Consider the following 18,709-nt stretch of genomic DNA (forward strand, 5'->3'; position numbering starts at 1 on the left):
TTGTAGGTAAAAAGCCTGGAAAGCTATTATGGCTTTAGACTATTAAAAGCTTTGTTTGGAAACACTGAGTTAAGGTTTCCAAAAACTAGGTTTGCTTTGTTGTAATCAAAATATAAACATTTAATCAGCATGTTTCTTGTTGGCTGAATATTTTTGATGGTGTAAAAAGTACTTATGTAGCTGAGTATCTGCCTTTTTCAGGTAATTATAAGTATTCCTGGCAACAGTTTGTGTTGGCTAGAAGAATGCAGAAATGGCAGCTTTTTACTTTTCCTCTGCATAAGGAAGCATAGAAAGTTTTCATAGCCAAAAATGCTTATGATAAAGGATTGATAAGCACTAAAACCAGGAGTTAATATGTCTGGGAGGAGAGAAGGGTATTGATGTTTTGTTTTAGTTTTTAAAACTTTTAAAATCAAGTTTAACACATGTAAAGTGTAGCTCATAAGTTTACGGATTGATGAATTTTCAGTGCATGACTACTGTTCAGATTAAGAAATGAAACATATGTATTGGAACTGTTTGATTTTTTTTTTTCTCCCCCAAGCTGTGTAGTGGGCATGTGAGTATTCGTTGTGTTATTCTTTCTTCTTCTTTCTTAATGCTTTAAAGTTTACTGTGTTTTTAAAAAATCATCTCAGAAGAAAATATGGTCTTTAGTGATCTGGAAAATGTCAGAAAACCCACTGACTTTAGTTGTTGAGAAAGTACTTTAGGGAACTAGGTTTTTTCCATGTAAGCCTTTGTCTCCCATGTATCTGATAAAAGTTTAGAAGCCTGATATAGGCCCAAGTGACTGAACACTTTAAAATGGAAAAAGAACATAAACAGAACTGTGTGGGATCAAAGTAGTAAAAATTATTAGTACTTTTTGAAATGGTACATTCCTTTTATAATTGAAGTATAGGGAATTCCTTGGAGGTCCAGTGGTTAGGACACAGTGCTTTCATTGCTAAGGACTCAGATTCAGCCCCTGGTCGGGAACTAAGATCCCAAAAGCTGTGTGGTGTGGCCACACACACACACAAAAAATAATATAACTATAATTGCAGTGTAAAATATGGCCCCTCAAATTTGTGGGCATTGAAGTGTTTTATCACTAAATCACAATGATATTTTAAGAAGGAAATTCCTTATAAGTTCTGTAATGGAATATTCAAAGTATAGAAAGAAATGAGCTATTAAGATATTCATAGGTATTTATATCTAGTAAAGATTTTATATCTATTGTAGAAATTATTTGGATAGTATGTTTAATCTTAAGGGGTTTCCTGAAATTAGTTTTCCATCTACCTTTGTGGGTTTTTTGTGTTGTTTTGTTTCTTTTTGGAGTCAGTTGCTGTTCAGTTGCCAAGTTGTGTCCAACTCTTTGTGACCCCATGGACTGTAGTGCGCCAGGCCTCCCTGTCCCTCAGCATCTCTCAGTTTGCCCAAGTTCATGTTGGTTGAATCAGTGATGCCATCCAGTCATTTCATCCTCTGTCGGCCTCTTCTGCTTCTGCCTTCAGTCTTTCCCAGCATCAAGGTCTTTCCATTGAGTCAGCTGTTCGGAGCTGTTAGTGATTGCGTTCTGCTCTTCTTTCTGAGCTGGGGGGCTCATCTTTTGGTGTCATTATCTTTTTGCCTTTTTATACAGTTTATGGGGTTCTCATGGCAAGAATACTGGAGTGGTTTGCCATTGCCTCCTCCAATGGACCACGTTTTGTCAGAATTCTCCGCTGTGACCATCTGTCTTGGGTGGTCCTGCATGGCATGACTCATAGCTTCATTGAGTTATTCAAGCCGCTTCACCACGACAAGGCAGTGATCCATGGTTTGGAGGCAGGAGAGATGTTTATTCCTCAATCGTGAAGATTTCTAAAATTTGATTTATTTTCATGTATGACAAATCTTTCTGTATATCTCATTTTATGAAAGTGTTGAGTTATTCTTCTCAATTGTTCTCACCAGTAGGCTTTTTCTGATTAAGTTATGGCCTGCTATGGTGTGGGAAAGCCACTTGTAAAATGTTACCAAAAAAACATTTTATAAAAATGTTTGGTCATTAGCTTTTCCTCAGCTACTGAATCTATGTGTATAAACTTATTAGAATGTTAATCTATTGAAAGCTACTCATTAATGAATAATTTTGTTTCTTTCTTCTTGTCCAGAAGCCAGTATAGCAGTGTAGATGAATAACTGTTTCTGGTGTATTTATGTGTATTTGTTCTTCAAAGAAGTTGTTAGGGCACGTTGAGTTTTTGTTTATTTTCCTATTTTCCCTTGACAGAGAGTTGAAGAAGAAATGGCTGGTCCTAATCAACTCTGCATTCGCCGCTGGACTACCAAGCATGTAGCTGTTTGGCTGAAGGATGAAGGCTTTTTTGAATATGTGGATGTTTTATGCAACAAGCACCGACTTGATGGAATCACATTGCTTACACTGACTGAATATGATCTCCGATCTCCTCCTCTGGAAATCAAAGTCTTAGGGGATATTAAAAGGTTAATGCTCTCAGTCCGAAAATTGCAGAAAATACATATTGATGTTTTAGAAGAGATGGGATACAACAGTGACAGTCCCATGAGCCCCATGACTCCATTTATCAGTGCTCTTCAGAGTGCAGAGTGGCTCTGTAATGGGGAGCCTTCACATGACTGTGATGGACCCATCACTGATTTGAGTTCTGATCAATACCAGTATGTGAATGGTAAAAACAAACATTCTATTCGAAGATTGGACCCAGAGTATTGGAAGACCATACTGAGTTGTATATATGTTTTCATAGTATTTGGATTTACATCTTTCATAATGGTTATTGTCCACGAGCGAGTGCCTGACATGCAGACCTATCCACCACTCCCAGATATATTCTTAGACAGGTAAGTTTTCTTTCTAGTTACCAAATTTGTAGAAGATAGCTATAATAGCAGTGATAATATATTCATGACAATTAGGTTGCTATACTACATACAACAGTTATACTGTTGCTTTGGTCGATATATACTTTCCATTTACTTTATCTGGTAATATGTAAAGATAGTCTTTGGAATTGCCTTTTTCCCTTAAACTAAACCTCAAGTCTAGATGAGTAGAAAGAACCACTCCTTATTTTATTTTTCTATGTTATATTTCTATTTTTCTATGTTATAGCTATAATATTTTCTATATTTATGTTATAGCTCCTTGGGCACTTCATATTTTAAAAGTGTTTCTTGGAATGTTATTTGTAATAAATGGAATTAGGTTATTATTATTTTTTTTTTAAAGATGAACAGGGTTTTGCTTTTATAAAAATGTGGGGAAGTCTCCTGTATCATCAAATAAATTAGAATTATCATAGATGCTACAAACTGATTGTTGATAGTATTCTGTTGATTTATAAATACTGAATTCATAAAAAAGAATACAGTATATTAAATGAAAAATAAGAATAGAACAAAACTTAAAACTATTAGTTTTTATATTTGTGATTTTAAAACATCTTTTTAGTTTGTATTGTATCTTATTTGTTTTTATAAAATATTGTACCCTTCTGAAAGTGCCTTATAGTATATGGTGGTTTTTTTTTAATGAAGTGAATTACAGTGTCCACATTAAGGTGGCAGAATGACACGTATATCACATTTTATTCTCTCTCAAGCCCTGACAAAAAGCATAGTGAAGAAGTTATGTTTGTTTGTAGGTCTTAAATTATAAACACAAGGAAAGGGCAGATAAGAGAGGAGAAAAGAGCCGTACATTTTTGAAAGTTTGAAAGCAGATGGGTAAGTAGCAACAAGCAGAGCTAAAGTAACCTAATTCTAAAGCAGCCATCAGGAAAACTGAGAAACAACCCAATCTATGTTGCAGATTTCTCAAAGCTCTGGATACTGTAGGTGAAAGGGTGATGCTAAAAATAAAAAGAGAGAATTGAATGAAAGCTGTTTAAGAAACTGTTAGATCCCTGTATCTCCTTCCCTGTTTTATCGTACACAATTTTTCCAACAGAAAACCCTAAGCAAGTAAAGAAGACAGCTTGTGGATAAGAGTACTCTGGGCAGAAGAAACAGCAGGGTGCAAAAGTCCTGAGTTGTTAGTAGGTTTAGCATGTTTAAGGAACACCAGTTGAGACATGGGGAGAACAGTTGGAGATGAGATCTAAGAGCAGACAGGAATCCAGACTGTATATGTACTTGTTGACAACTGTAAGGACTTGAGCTTTCATTCTAAGTGAAAAGGGAAGCCATTGAAAAGTATTTAGGAGAAGAGTAGAGTGATCTAACGTCCATTTTAAAAGGGCACTCGAATGGTTGTTGTATTGAGAATAGCATGAGGATGGGGATGGGAAAGCAGAGATTAGTTAAGTTATTGGAATTCATCTAGACAAAGATGAGGTGGGTTGGATTAGGATAGTAATGGTACACACGTACATACATGTGTGTGTGTTTGCAACAAGATTTGCTTGTGGATTTGCATGTAAGGTGTAGGAAAAAGAGAGAATTCAAGGATTATTCCAAGATTTTTGACTTGAGCATCTGGAAGGATGAAGTTGCCCTTTATAGAGATGGGAAGACTGTGGAAAGACTTCCAACTTCTTGGAGAGAAAAGTGAGGGTTTGGTTTTAGACATGTCATATTTGAGGTATGTTTTACACCAAATCAGATGTCAAGTAAGAGATGGGAAGATGAGTTAGAGTTCAGAGAGTCTGGGCTGAAATTTGGGAGTTAATGAGCATAAGTAAAACTGTGATAATTGGTTAATATCTCCTAGGTAGTGAGTTCAGAAGGGAAAGGAAGAAGATTGAAGATTGATCCCAAGAATAAGTATAATATCTAGAGTCAGAAAAGTAAGTCAAAACCAGTAAAGAAGAAAACTGAGGAAGTCAGGGCAGAGAGAGCAAGAGAATATTCTGGAAGCCAAGTTTGTTTGTCTGTTTAAGTATTTTTAGAAGACAGGAATAATTTATAATTAGCTGTGTTAGATGCTACAGAGGGGTCAAGTAAGATGAGGTTAAATGACTGTTGACCTTGACAAGGGCAAAAGCCTGATGGTAGTGGATTCAAGAGAGAATGTGAGACTGGAATATACCCAAAGGTGTATCTCCACACATATGAAGCAGCATATGTACAGAGTTATTCATTGTGACATGTGTAAAAATTATAAATATTGGAAATACTGTAAATGCTTATCCACAGAAAACTGGTTGAATACACTGTGGTATACTTACACAGTAGAGTACTATCTAATCATAGAAAAGAATGAGGAAGATTTCTGTGAACTGATAATGAAATGGTTTGTAAGAAAAACTCAGTAGCAATGAAGCACCACGAGCATCCAGATCATGGTTTCTAAATCCCAATCTCTACTAAAGGGACAGACCAGGACTCCTTAGAGAAATGGCTGATTTTAAGTTTGGAGCATGGTAAGCATAAAATGAGCCTGAAATAGATCTTATGCCATAAAGCAAGGAAGTGGAAACCAGTGGAAACCTATCAAAATAACATATGATCTGGTTTTAAGGGGCTCCCTAATCAAATTAGGACAGTCAGAACATCAAGAAGCATAGTGATGGTAATGAATTATAATATACTGAGTAAGAATCTGTGGACCCTTAGTGATAAACAAAACCAAGGAGTTCCTCAAGGGAATTATAAGAGAAGTTGAAGAGCCAAAACCAAGCACAGCACATGAACTTTAATTGGATCTTTGATCGAGAAAAAAAAAACAATTCTGCTGTAAGAACATTTTAGGGATAACTAGGAAAATTTGAATATAGATTGCATATCAAATGATACAGTATAACACTAACTGTTACAGTTTCCTGGGTATAATAGTGTATTGGCTTATAAAGAAGGTACCCTTGATCTTAGGTCATATATGTTGAAGTGTTTAGAGGAGAAGTATCATAATGTTTGCAACTTCTCAGGAAAGATTTACTCTCAGAGAGGAAAGTGTGTGTGTGTGTGTGTGTCGGTATATATAGAAAGAGAGAAATAAAGCAAATGTGGGGAAATGTTATTGTAAACAATTAATAAATTTAAATAAAAAATATAAAGTGTTTATTCTTTAAAGGTTTTGTTGTTGTTGTTGTTATCAGAATTTTTCAAAGTTAAAAAAGGGGGAGGGACAAAGAAATGATATGAGAGAGAGGATGAAAATGGGAGGAGAGAAACTGGAAACAATCAAGTCTTACAGGCCCTTAAAAGTTTTTCTGTAAGGGCAGCAGAGAAATGGAGCTGTTGCTTGGAGAGGAGGCACCAGGGATTTATTCTGGATGGACTACATTGTATGGCGTGGCTGTTGTAATGATGATGGGAATGACCCAATTTAAGGGAAAGGATATGAGAGCGTACTGTTGATGGAGTAATGCCCTTAAGTAGATAACAGGGGGTTGGATCTTGTAGGTGGGCAAGGCGGGTCTTAGTGACATGATCTATTCATTCACAACAGGGGGGGATAGAAAATATGGAAACAGATATAAGATTGCCAGTTGTGTTGGTAGAACATGAGGAAATACTCTGCTGATTGTCTTTATCTTCTCTGAAAACAGATTTAGAAGAGAGAGAAGGTCAGAGGTTTGCAGAGAAAGGACTAGTGTGAAATGGCCGTCTGTGAATGAATAGAGTTGTGTGAGGTAGCAGCAGTACTAAGGGCCTGCTTGAAGTTAAGAGGTTGACTTCGTGTTTTTTCACCACTCAGCTGCACAGATACAGGTATAGAACAGGTAGATAGTTGGATTTCAGCTGGGTCAAAACTTTTCTAGGTAGTACAATAAAGGGAGAAGAAAGAGAGTGAGTATAATGACTGACTATAAACTTAGGTGGATAGGAGGGAGGGGAGGATATGAAGTAGGTGAAGGACAGAGGAAGTGTTATTAAGATCTATGGATTTGGGGTCTCAGAATTATTAAAGTTGGAGAACTAGGAGGAGTAAGATGGTAAAACAAGAAATGTTGGTTAGTATAGGATTCTTGACCTTCAGCTGTGAAGAATAGTCTCGGTGATGACAAGATCCAATTTATAACAGTGGGTGTAGGTCGCTGAAGTAGAGTAAAAGAAGTTGGAGGAAAAGTAAAAAGAGGAGTGAGAAGAACAAATATCACAGCAAAAGAAGGTTTGGAGAGAGTGATATTGAGAAACTAAAATCTCAAATCAGAGAATGGATGCTAAGGTTCTGTAGATGGCTATAACAAGGCATAATGAGAAAAAAGAGGGGAAATGATCATGAGAATTTTATTTTAAAGTGTACAATCGAGTGGGTTTTAGTATATTTATTAAGTTGTGCGGCCATCACCACTACTTCCAGAACATTTTCAACACCCTAAATAAAGTCTTATCAGTCACACCCCATTTCCCTCCTCCCTCTAGCTTCTGGCAAGCAGAATCTACTTTCTATGCATTTGTCTGTTCTAGACATTTCATATAATGGCTGTATACAACATGTGGCCTTACTTTATGTCTGGCTTCTTTAATTTAGCGTACTATTTCTAAGATTCATCCATATGAGTAGTATGCATCTGTCCACCATTCCTTTTTATTACAGAATATTATTTCATTGTATGGATATATACTTCATTTAGCTTATCCATTCATTAATTGATGAATGTTTGAGTTGTGTTCACTTTTTGGCTACTATTGATACTTCTGCTGTGAACATTCATATACAAAGTTGTGTATAGGCATATGTTTTCAGTTTGCAGTGGGGATTTGAAACCAAATTTTGCCTAACATGCTACAGTGCCACCAGCTACAAAGCCTCGTGCTCTTAAATATCTCAACTTCATTAACAGGAGAATGGTAGCAGGAGCCGTAAGCATTCCTTCTATATCCTCTTGGATTGCTTTTCCATTTTCTTGCACATTTATACTCCCAGCATCCATCAGTTGTGTGTCTCTGTTAGAGGACTGTTCTTGGGCTGCTGGAATACACTTTGCCTGCTTAAAAAGAGAACCAGACATGCTTGGCACTTTACATCCCTGAAGCAGCAGCTCTTAACCAATGGTGTGAGGTGGGGTATATGTATTTCATTTCTCTTTGCCCAAGTTAGGACAGCTTTTAGGTTGGACCTGCACTGTCTCCCAGATTCCCCACAGACTTGAGCCAGTTGCCCTTGCCTGAGTTTACCACGGAGGTTTGCTGATGTTTCACCCTTGGCCTCCTGATCTCATTTCCCCACTACGCTATGATTTTCCCTTGGGAACATTCCTAATCACTTTCACAGTGATCTTTGTTGTGTCAAGCTTACTTGACACAATTCCAAGAGCTTCAGCACATCATAAACAAAAAATTAGGGAACAGAGATGCTTTTAGAGGCAGGCCCACTTACATGTGAGGAGAGATAGCTAATAACCATAATAACAAGAGAGGAAACAGAAGCACTGTAAAAAGCACACATAATTAATGGAAAAACCACATCAATCTGGGGCTTAACTGCCTTTCATTTCTCAGTAGTCCCTGAGGTCATTACCTTGTCCAGTGTAATAATCTGTGTTCATAGTAATGACTCTGAATTATGAAAGAAAATTAAATTCTATCCAGAAAAAAAGGAATAACATGTATATTGCACTTTAGAAAGCATTGCATCAAAATAAATTTGAGATATTGAAAACACATTTGACAATTTCCTTACAGTGCTTCACTAAAAAACAAACAGGAAAAAGTGGAGATGGGGTTCCCAATAATCCAATGAAGGCAGAAGCAGTGATAATAATGAAAATTTGTAAAGTAGAAAGCTAAGTGCCTGTCGTGAGATTGAGGACTAGCAGTGCCTAAGAGGTGAGTTTATTCATACTGCGGTGTTCCAGAAAAACTTTCAAAACGAGAGGCATCAAGCGTCTCTCAAGACAGGGTATAGATAGGAGCTAAATATAGGAGAACTGGTTAAAAATCTACTTAAGACCTGTTCTACTGCAACTGAAGACAGGTAGTTTGTTCTCAAACATAGTTGATGTGAGGGTCTCTGGACTTGGGGACACCATTCTCAGATGAGAACAAAGGTGCATATTTTCATTGTATTTTCAAGGTGATTAACTATAAATCTATGGACTAATCACAAGACTTCGTAGCCAGACTAACTTCCCATGCCCAGTCATACCAGCCCCAATCCTCCAAGCAAGGAAACAAATTCCTCTCCTTGGAAAACCTGCAGAAGAGAAAAGGACTGTAGATACTGGAGGGTGCACTGACTTCAGTATTAATAGGTTGTGACACATGGGCTCAATAGTTGTGGGTCCCCCGCTCAGAGCACAGGCTCAGTAGTTGTGGCGCATGAATTTAGTAGCTCCACAGCATGTGGGATCTTCCCAGATCAGGGATTGAACCCCTGTCTACTGCATTGGCAGGCAGATTCTCTACCATTGAGCCACCAGGGAAGCTCTTGATAGTTTCTTAAGAAGTTAAACATATTCTTAACATAGAACTCAATGATGTCATTCCTAGGTATTTGCCCAAGAAAAAAGAAAACATATGTCCATGCAAAGACCTGTTCATAATCACCCAAACCTGGAAATAGCCCAGAATACCCATAGCTTGTGAATGGATAAGGAAATTGTGGACAAAGAATTGTATACACAGTTACATGGATGAATCTGAAATATATTATGAGAAAATAGCCAGATACAAAAGGTGTTTGGACAAACGTTGTGTGATTGCCTTTATATGCCATTCTAGAAAAGGCAAACCTGTAGGCATCAGAAGTCAGATCAGTGATTGCCCCACAGCTGAAAGTAAAGGAGATTGACGATAGTGAAGGGACACAAGAGAAGTTTTTAGAGTGATGAAGGTGTTCTGCATCTTTATTGTAGTAATGATTGCATGACTGAATGTTTGTCAAAACTCATGGAACTCTATAGCTAAAAATGGTGAATTTTTGTAAATTAAACCTCAGTGAATTTGACATTAAGAACAAGTTCATCTTCTAGTCCCTCATCTGAGAAAATAATTCAAGGATACACTACATCAAAACTAAGAAGTAAATTGAGAAAAAGGAGGACATGAGATTCAGGAAATAGTGGATCCAATATAGAAAAGAAGAATTCCCAAGATGAGGGTTAAGTTTTACTGTAAGAAACGCCATGCAGAAGGAGTAGAAAATGCAGGCTTTCTAAAGAAGGAGCTCTTGGATAGATTTCTCTCAGTTCTCAATTTCTTGATTTTATTGATAGAATAGTCTGGAAGTGAATTGGTGATAGGCACCCAAGAAACAGAACAAAAAGTTACTAGCTCCAGAGAATTGTAAGAAGTTGTACAAGAGATTGTCTTCCATTATCTTAACTATGAACTACACTTAAAATTTTACATTAAGTAAAAGCCAAAAGTTATTTGAAACAAAATTATGAAATGATATTGAGAGCATGGGAGAGAAAGAGAGAGAATGTGTGTGTGTGTTTTGTATGTGCTTTTGTATGTATTACTAGAAGATACAATGTCAAATAAAACACAAGAATGAAAGTGATTGCCTTTCGGGAGCAAAAATTCCGTTTAGGCTGAGGATGAGGCAGAAAACTTACTTTAACCATAAAAACGGTGTGCTTTGTTGCTTGCTCGGGTGTGTCTGACTCTTTGGGACTCCATGGACTGTAGCCCACCAGGCTACTCTGTCCGTGGGGATTCTCCAGCCAAGAATACTGGAGTGGGTTGCCGTGCCCTCCTCCAGGGGAGCTTCCCTGCCCCGGGATCGAGCCCAGGTCTCCTGCATTTCAGGAGGATTCTTTACTATCTGAGGCACCAAGGAAGCCCATATACATATATACCTTTTTGAAAATTGTTTTAAAAGTTGTAAGTTTTTAGAAGTCATTTAAAGGAATCTTTTATCTGAAAATTTGTATTATGTGAAATAACCCTTTTTCCCATAATGCCAGATAAATAAGGCAACAAATTAAAAATACACAAGAGGAATTTTTTTTCTGAGGTAATAGGTAAAAGATGAGTCCCTGAATGAAGATGATCGTCTCTCTTCAGGTACTCTGAATAAGGTTTGAGTAGACTGTTAATATCTTTCAGATTTCATGTTTTCTTTTTAAAAATACCTTTAATTCCTCAGTTATAAAATTAATGTGCCATAGTATAGAAAATTTTAGTGTAAATTAACAAAGAATAAAAATAAAACTATCAATAATCTTACCATTCAGTGATGACCTATTTGGACAAATTCATTTCCGTCTTCTTCCTCCACCACACTTCTCATTCCTCCTCCTTTATTTTTCTTCCTTGTTCTTCTTTTTCTTCCTCTCCTTCTCCCTACCCCCTTCTTTCTTTTTAATTGAGAAAAGTGACACGTCTTTTACTGGTGGGTAATCACAGACGCTGTGGATTTAGTAAGGAAAGAGAGATCAATGGAAAAGACAGAAGAAACAAATATAAAACAAAGGAGGGCAGAGAGAGACACAAAAAGGAGTAAAACAAAACAAAAACTCTATTTACTTTGAAAACAAAATACACTAAACAAACAGCCAAAAAAAAGAGTAGTTGAGTTCAAGTCCTGACTGTGGATTCTGAAATGCATATCATTTAAGACGTGAGCCTTTTCCCCTCTTCTCTTTTGGGAGCAGTCCTGTATCTGGGTCTGCCATGTTATGGGGAAGGAGAAAAGAGTTGTTACTTCTCTGCAGAGAACCATAACTGGGAATCACAGACACAGAGAGGTTCAAATAGTTTCATGAAACTATTTTATGAAATAGTTTTTTGGTCAGGTTCTCCAGATACCATCTTCTAAAAGAGGTAACAGTTAAAGAAAGTACTTTTAAGGTCATTATTAGAAGAATATCTTATTGAAAAGGGTGGCACCATTTGCATACATGTACTTCATGTCAGTCCAAACATGTAACTTTCTTCCTTTCCAGCGTTCCCAGAATTCCATGGGCCTTTGCCATGACAGAAGTATGTGGCATGATTCTGTGCTATATTTGGCTCCTGGTTCTTCTTCTTCACAAGCACAGGTACCTCTCTTATTTAAAATTACAAGACTGAAAATGTTCTGACTATCTTACATAAAGGTCATCAAATCTTGTTTCTTCCTTTGCTGTTTCCTTATTAATTTCCTTCTCTAGTTGTTATAACATTACAGTTATTGGTATAGAAAAATATTTTGGGTTTGATCGGCAAAAGAGTCAACCTGAGGTAGTACCTATATATTTAGTAATATTCCAAATATATTTTGCAGGGAAAGATGGTGATATATAACCATGTGCTAACTACTAACAGTCTAAGTCTAGCCTTACCTTTTTCTGTAAGCAAATTGGAAATATCACTGTCTATAGAAGGCTTGGGACCCCTCCAGGGAACAGTCTTCTGTCAGATGTTTGGGTGAAAGAAACTATTCTCTGCTTGAAGGAGGCCCATTAAAACAGAGGTCACTTTGCACATCATGCGCATCCAGCAAGTGCAGTTTACTACAGATAACACAGGAGATTGCAGAATAGGAAAGGTGCTGCTTTTGTACTTTCACAAGAAATATAAAGGGAAGAATGTTTTCATTAAAAAAGAAAGGAGAGAAGTGTAAGAGAAGGCTCCTTTCCTATATAATTAAAGAGGGGAAATTATTTAAAAAATAAAGACATACTGTGAAATCTAAAAAGCAGTATAGTTCCGTTTATTTACAACAGAAAAACAGACTCACAGACATAGAAGACAAACTTATGGTTACCAAAGGGGAAGTATGTGTATGACACAGGAGGGGTGGGAATAAATTAAGAGTATGGGATTAACAGATATATACCACAGTGCTGTGATATAAAACATATAAGCAACAAGGATTAAGGCATAGTAAAGAAAAAACTAAAGAACTGACAAAGTTTGTGGATCTCCTATCTGTTGTCTTTGGACACTGAAGAAGAATAGGGACATTTGCTTGATTTTTTTTTTTTTTTTTATTCTTTCTCCTCACCAGGAGGTGCTTAAGGTAAACCACAGTGATGGGCTTTTGCTCCTAAGCAGCAGTTATTTCAGTGCTTTGAAGGTGAAAAGAAAGGTTGATGATTACTATTCTTGTCACACTTTTAGGCCATATTGCACTTCATTCTCTTTTACTCTGCAGGAATATTTATAACTGGATTGCTTAAAACCAGAGGTGGTTTAAAAACACATGTATCACTGCTGCTTTCTAATTTTAACTTTGCCTCACAAGACCCTGTAGATCTGAATGGATCCACTCTTTAAAAACAAGAGTTGAGTTTATATAGGAAACCTTGGTAGGTTTGGCAAAGTGCAGCAACTAAATTCCAGTTTTGATGTTTACTTAGTCAAACAAAGTGTTTCTCAAAGTATGGTCTTTGTGCCACTTTCATTAGAATCACTTGGGTTCTCGTTAAAATCCAGGTTCCTTGTTATCTTCTTCAAAAACCTCACAAAATGATAACTTGGAAGAAAGAAGGCAGAAACCTTTGCTCTGGACTTTCCACCATATGATAAGAAAATTCTCCATAAATCTTGTGTTAAGAAATTTTTATTGCATCACTGAGCTTGTAGGAAGACAGGAAAATCCCAAAGATCCCCAAACACACATACACGTGAAGAAGAAAACAAAGAAAAAATAACCTATCGTGTAAAATCAGAGGAATGAATACGCATCTTTGAAAAAAAACAGGGTTACACTGGTTGTATTGCCAAAGCTGAGATGAGGAGACGAAGCCTTAGGTGTGTAACAAAGTTGAGTGGCTGATAGGAAAACTCACAGATTAAGCTGTGGATCTTGGAATGGGCTAGACTGTTCTCAAGTCAGTAGTGCTAACTGAGTCTCAACAAACGTAATTCTTCTCTGGATGATAGTGTATTCAGTTTAGGCTCCTGTGGTTTCTCAAAATGTTGGAGAGCAGGGCCTATTAAGAAAAGTAAGAAATGATAGAATCCTCCTGCTTTGAGTTGGGACCCTCTCCATTCAGTGTTAGTTCTTCTCTTTCTTATCTTCTTTTCTTCTTTTTTATAGTACCACAGCTTCAGTAGTGAACCAGAAATGAAGCAGATCCTGCAGAGACGGAAACCTAGTTTGAAATAATTTCAGTTTCTAAAATTGTATTAAAGTGACCCCAGATTGTTAAATCCCTTAACTACTTGCCAAAAGAGATATCAAATCTCTCTTTGGGAAGACAGTATAGACCTATCAATAAATTTAATTCTAAAAATTTTTATATACAATATCTGGCACTCAAGTAAATAACTAATAAAAAAAGCACACAAGTATGTAAGAGAATATGATTAAAATTTAAGAGAAACAGTAAATAATGGAATAGACCCACAGTGGATCCAGAAAATGGAGGTACCAGCCACAGATTTTAAAGTAATTCTGCTGACTAGTATAAGTAGTTTTCAACTCTTTGCGACCCCATGGACTGTAGCCTGCAAAGTTCCTCTGTCCGTGGGATTTCCCAGGCAAGAATACTGGAGGAGGTTGCCATTCGCTTCTCCAGGGGATCTTCCCAACCCAGGGATCAAACAGTCTCCTGCAGTGCAGGCAGATTCTGTGCTGTCTGAGCCAGCAGGGAAGCCACCAGGAAAGCCCCTGCTGACTGTGTTCAATATAATTTTAAAAGAATAAAATGGACACTCTAGAAGCAAACACAGTTTTTAAAATCCATGAAATTGAGAATTCAGTAATGAGTGTGACCTCTCGTTGAATTTAGCAGAAGAGGGGATTAATGAATCAGAAGATAATTTGAAGAAAAAATATTTTTAAAGATAGAAAATAGATTAAATTTTGGGGAATACTGAGGGGATAGCCTGAAAAAGGTGTAACTTATGAATAATTAGAGTTCCTTGAGGAGAGGAGAAAGACAATAAAGCAGAAGTATATTTGAAGTGAAAAAAATTAAAATAAATCCAGATTTCTGATCTCCATCCCAGGTGTACACACACTGCAGTTTGAAACTCACCTAACCTTGTGTTCAGTACTTTTTTTGAGGGTGGGTGGGAGGAGCATTTTAAAAATGTATAAGCCAAGTCTCTGTACTTAAGAATCTTCTAATCTGTTTTTGCTTAAAACATTTAAAAAAATTATCAGTACAAGTGATTTCATGCAGTTTCAAGTTTTTGTTAGAGATTTGCTTAATGTAAAACTTAGTATTAAAAAAACAGTATTTTATAGCTTAAATTTAAGAGAAATTAGAGAGTCTATTATATAATTATTAACCAATTTACAGTGTCATTGATGAGCAAAAAAAATCCCTAGAATCACATATTTAACTTTACTTCTCATTAAGTAAATAAGTTATGACAATATATGAGTAATAAAACTAGCACTAAGATAAGTGTCAGGCGAGGGACTATCTTCTTTCTTGTGTAACTTTTGCTTTCTCTTAGTCATATTTTCTTACAGTAAAATGATGCTCTTAGGTCTGCACTGTCCAACATGGCAGGTGCTAGCCACATGTGGCTGTTCAAATTTAATTTAGTGAAAATGAAATAAAATTAAGTTCCCCTCTTGTACATTTCAGATACTCAAGAGCCACATATAGATGGTCTATTGGACAGTGCATAGATAGTCCCTTTCTATCATTGTGGATGGTCCTGTTGGACACTGTTACATGGTCTCTTAAGATTTCTGTCTTCAAAGAATCTAATGGTTTTCCTGCTTGTTCTCCCTCAAAGTAAACATTAGTTGCCTGGGGATATTTTGGTTTGTTTTCTTCTGACCTTTCTTCCTTTTTGGTCACTCTGTTCACAGGTCCATACTTCTGCGAAGGCTTTGTAGTCTGATGGGCACTGTCTTCTTGCTTCGCTGCTTTACCATGTTTGTGACCTCCCTCTCCGTGCCAGGACAGCACCTTCAGTGTACTGGAAAGGTAGCCTGCTGTCTTCTTCACCATTCTTCCCTCTTACTCTTAGTGTGTTAATGGCTTAGATGTATTTTGCTTTTAATATTATTAATTAAATGTGCTTTTTAGCATTTTTGGTATCAGTAATAAATGTGTAGAAATAATTTGGTAAAAGTTTTAAGCCATAAGCCAGAATCTGCCTCCCTGTTACTTCCATCCATCGATCCTAACTAGTTCAGTGCTGTAGAGCTACAGAAAAAAAGTAGCTTTCAATGATCATTTTTCCTTTCCCACCATCCTCAGCATCTTTAGTCACTCATATTATATGACTCTGGACCTTTCACTGTCTTCATCACTCCTCTTTGAAAAAGTGTTGCGGAGGCTTCCCTTGGTGGTGCAGTGTTTAAGACTGCTTCCACTGCAGGCGGCACGGATTTGATTCCTGGTCAGGGAACTAGATCCCACCGTGCCACAGCTAAGACCTGGCGCAGCCAAGTAAAATAAAGTATTAAAAAAAAAAAAAAGCAATGCAGTCCAACCATATTCCATTTAAAATATAGTACCCACTACTCTAAACTTTACTCCTTCGGCTGCTGCTGCTGCTAAGTCGCTGCAGGCGTGTCCGACTCTGTGCGACCCCAGAGATGGCAGCCCACCAGGCTCCGCCGGCCCTGGGATTCTCCAGGCAAGAACACTGGAGTGGGATGTCATTACCTTCTCCAATGCATGAAAGTGAAAAGTGAAAGTGAAGTTGCTCCGTCATGTCCGACTCTGCGACCCCATGGACTGCAGCCTACCAGGCTCCTCTGTCCATGGGATTTTCCAGGCAAGAGTACTGGAGTGGGGTGCCATTGCCTTCTCCGACTCTTTCGGAGATATATTTAAATAGTGGCTGATTTTGTTTTTGTTTTATACTTTATCGGTTGTTGTGGTATACTGTAGACATAACCTTCTCTTCTGGCTAAACTGAGAGAGGATAACTTATACAGATGGGAACAAAAAAAACCAAAGTAATGAATTATTTAAAAAAAATTTTTTTAAATCGTGAAGATCATTTGTACTTTGTATACAAAATTGGCTGTTGTGACTCATTAAATTTGGACAAAAGGATTTGTTAGCCTCTTTTCTAAGCCTCCATGCTTTACTTAGGTGTTCCCAAATATTTTAATAATATACTAACATGTTTCTTGTTATTTTAATGTTGTTTGTAAAGTGTGAAACAAATTAAGTGTCAGTTCTTCTGCTGCAATAGAAATAGCTGAAATGTCGAGGAGGGAAGATTAAGCAGCCAAAGGAGATCAAGAACTAAAAATATAGCCCTGAGCTGAAGGGTATATAAACTTTCTCGAGGTATAAGGAGACTGACCAGTAAGAAAGGAGGAAGGGGTAATGACGTTTAGGATTTACTGTAAAGGAAATCTTTTATTTTTTTAAGGTAAAAGATGCTTTTGTTTCTTTTTTTTTTTTCTCCCCCAAAAGGGAAAGTACTTCTAGTTACCAAGTTACATAAACTTACTGTAAATTTTCAAGTTTTATGAAAATATGTGAATTTAAAATTCCCGCTTCTTTCACCCCACCCCATAAATAATCCTGTTAAAAGTTCATATAGCCACACAGACTGTTTTTAACCATGCTTGCACATTCACACGTTTGTATAGATAGCTGCTTTTTAAACGGAAGATAGGATCATATCGCAGACGTTGTACTTCAGCTTATGTTTTACTTAACAATGTATTGTTTACTTTTTTCTGAAAAAATACCTCATCTTTTTAATAGCTGCAGAGTATTCCATTGTACAATTTACCACTGTCCAAGTGGCATGCATTTAGCTTATTTTCAAATCTTACTCTTTATAAATAATGCTATGATAAACATGCTTTTTCACTTATTTAATAGTGTTCCTGGAACACTATTAAGTTCCTGGAAGTGGAGTTATGAAATTAAAGGACATAACAATTGTGATACATGTTGCTGCCATTTTCACTAGGAAAGACTACTTTTTCACTGCTGTCACCACTGTGCATGTCACTTTTCCCATCACACTGCCAGTACTACGTTTTATCAATTTTTGGAGTCACTGTCATTCTGATTAATGAAAGATGATGTCTGAGACTTTTATGGTCTTATATTTTAAATTTCAATCTTTTAATCTCTTGACTGAAATAAAAATGCACAGTGTGAGAGCTCTGAGTTTGAGACCAGCCTCTTAGGAACTATGCTAAAGAAGTAAGGGAAGCAGTTAGCATATATGTGATCTTGGAGAAAGTGATTGAGCCACACATCTTGGTAGAAAGTTGCTGCTAGGCGTGAGGAACAGATGTCTCAGTCAGTGATTTTAGTGCTTTTCTAAGTATGGGTGCAAGAAATTAGGTTCATAAAATTTTCTCCTGGGCAGGCGAGAGGAAAACTGTCCTGAAGGCCTGCTGCTGCTGCTAAGTCACTTCAGTCATGTCCAACTCTGTGCGACCTCAGAGACAGCAGCCCACCAGGCTCCCCCGTCCCTGGGATTCTCCAGGCAAGAACGCTGGAGTGGGGTGCCATTGCCTTCTCCAGTCCTGAAGGCCTATTCTGTCTGTTTTCGCAGAACACAGAGTACCTCATTCCTGGTCTCTGTTCTTGATGTCCTTTCAGGGTATGTTGAAGGTCAGGGACTACAGTGGCTAATGACTTAATTCTTATACAACTGGATAGCAAGTGACATTCTTTAGCTAGAAAATCTGCTGAATTTCTGTGCATAGTGTGAAGGAGAGATAGAACAGTTTCCCCCAAATCAATTAGAAGAGATTTAAAAGAAAAAATAAGTAAGCTTGTTACAGTGAAAGAATTCCCTGTAGCTGAGGAATTTAATTGCAGGTCAGCCACTAAAGGAAAGGATATATTTGCATAGGGCTGCAACATGTGTTACAAAAATAAATTAGATACCATCCCTCTACAGTATGGACAGCCCTTTTTCTGTCTCTAATGACAGTTTTTCATTATCAGTTAGCTTAATGTGGGTATAC

At 37.1% G+C, this 18,709-nt stretch overlaps 1 protein-coding gene across 4 annotated transcripts in view; it reads left to right on the forward strand.

Annotated features, from left to right (window-relative positions):
• Window positions 1-18,709, forward strand: part of SAMD8 (sterile alpha motif domain containing 8) — a 54,074-nt gene that overhangs the window by 27,097 nt on the left and 8,268 nt on the right. For 3 of the 4 annotated variants that reach the window (XM_060406708.1, XM_027962450.2, XM_060406707.1), the window contains exons 2-4: window positions 2,270-2,862; window positions 11,802-11,897; window positions 15,617-15,734. In XM_060406708.1, the coding sequence (XP_060262691.1) occupies window positions 2,285-2,862; window positions 11,802-11,897; window positions 15,617-15,734 (792 nt within the window). In that variant the 5' untranslated portion in view covers window positions 2,270-2,284. The remainder of the gene's footprint in view (window positions 1-2,269; window positions 2,863-11,801; window positions 11,898-15,616; window positions 15,735-18,709) is intronic. The other variant, XM_042241190.1, reaches the window with a different exon arrangement.

Source organism: Ovis aries, chromosome 25, assembly GCF_016772045.2.
Source record: "Ovis aries strain OAR_USU_Benz2616 breed Rambouillet chromosome 25, ARS-UI_Ramb_v3.0, whole genome shotgun sequence".
Classification (NCBI taxonomy): domain Eukaryota; kingdom Metazoa; phylum Chordata; class Mammalia; order Artiodactyla; family Bovidae; genus Ovis; species Ovis aries.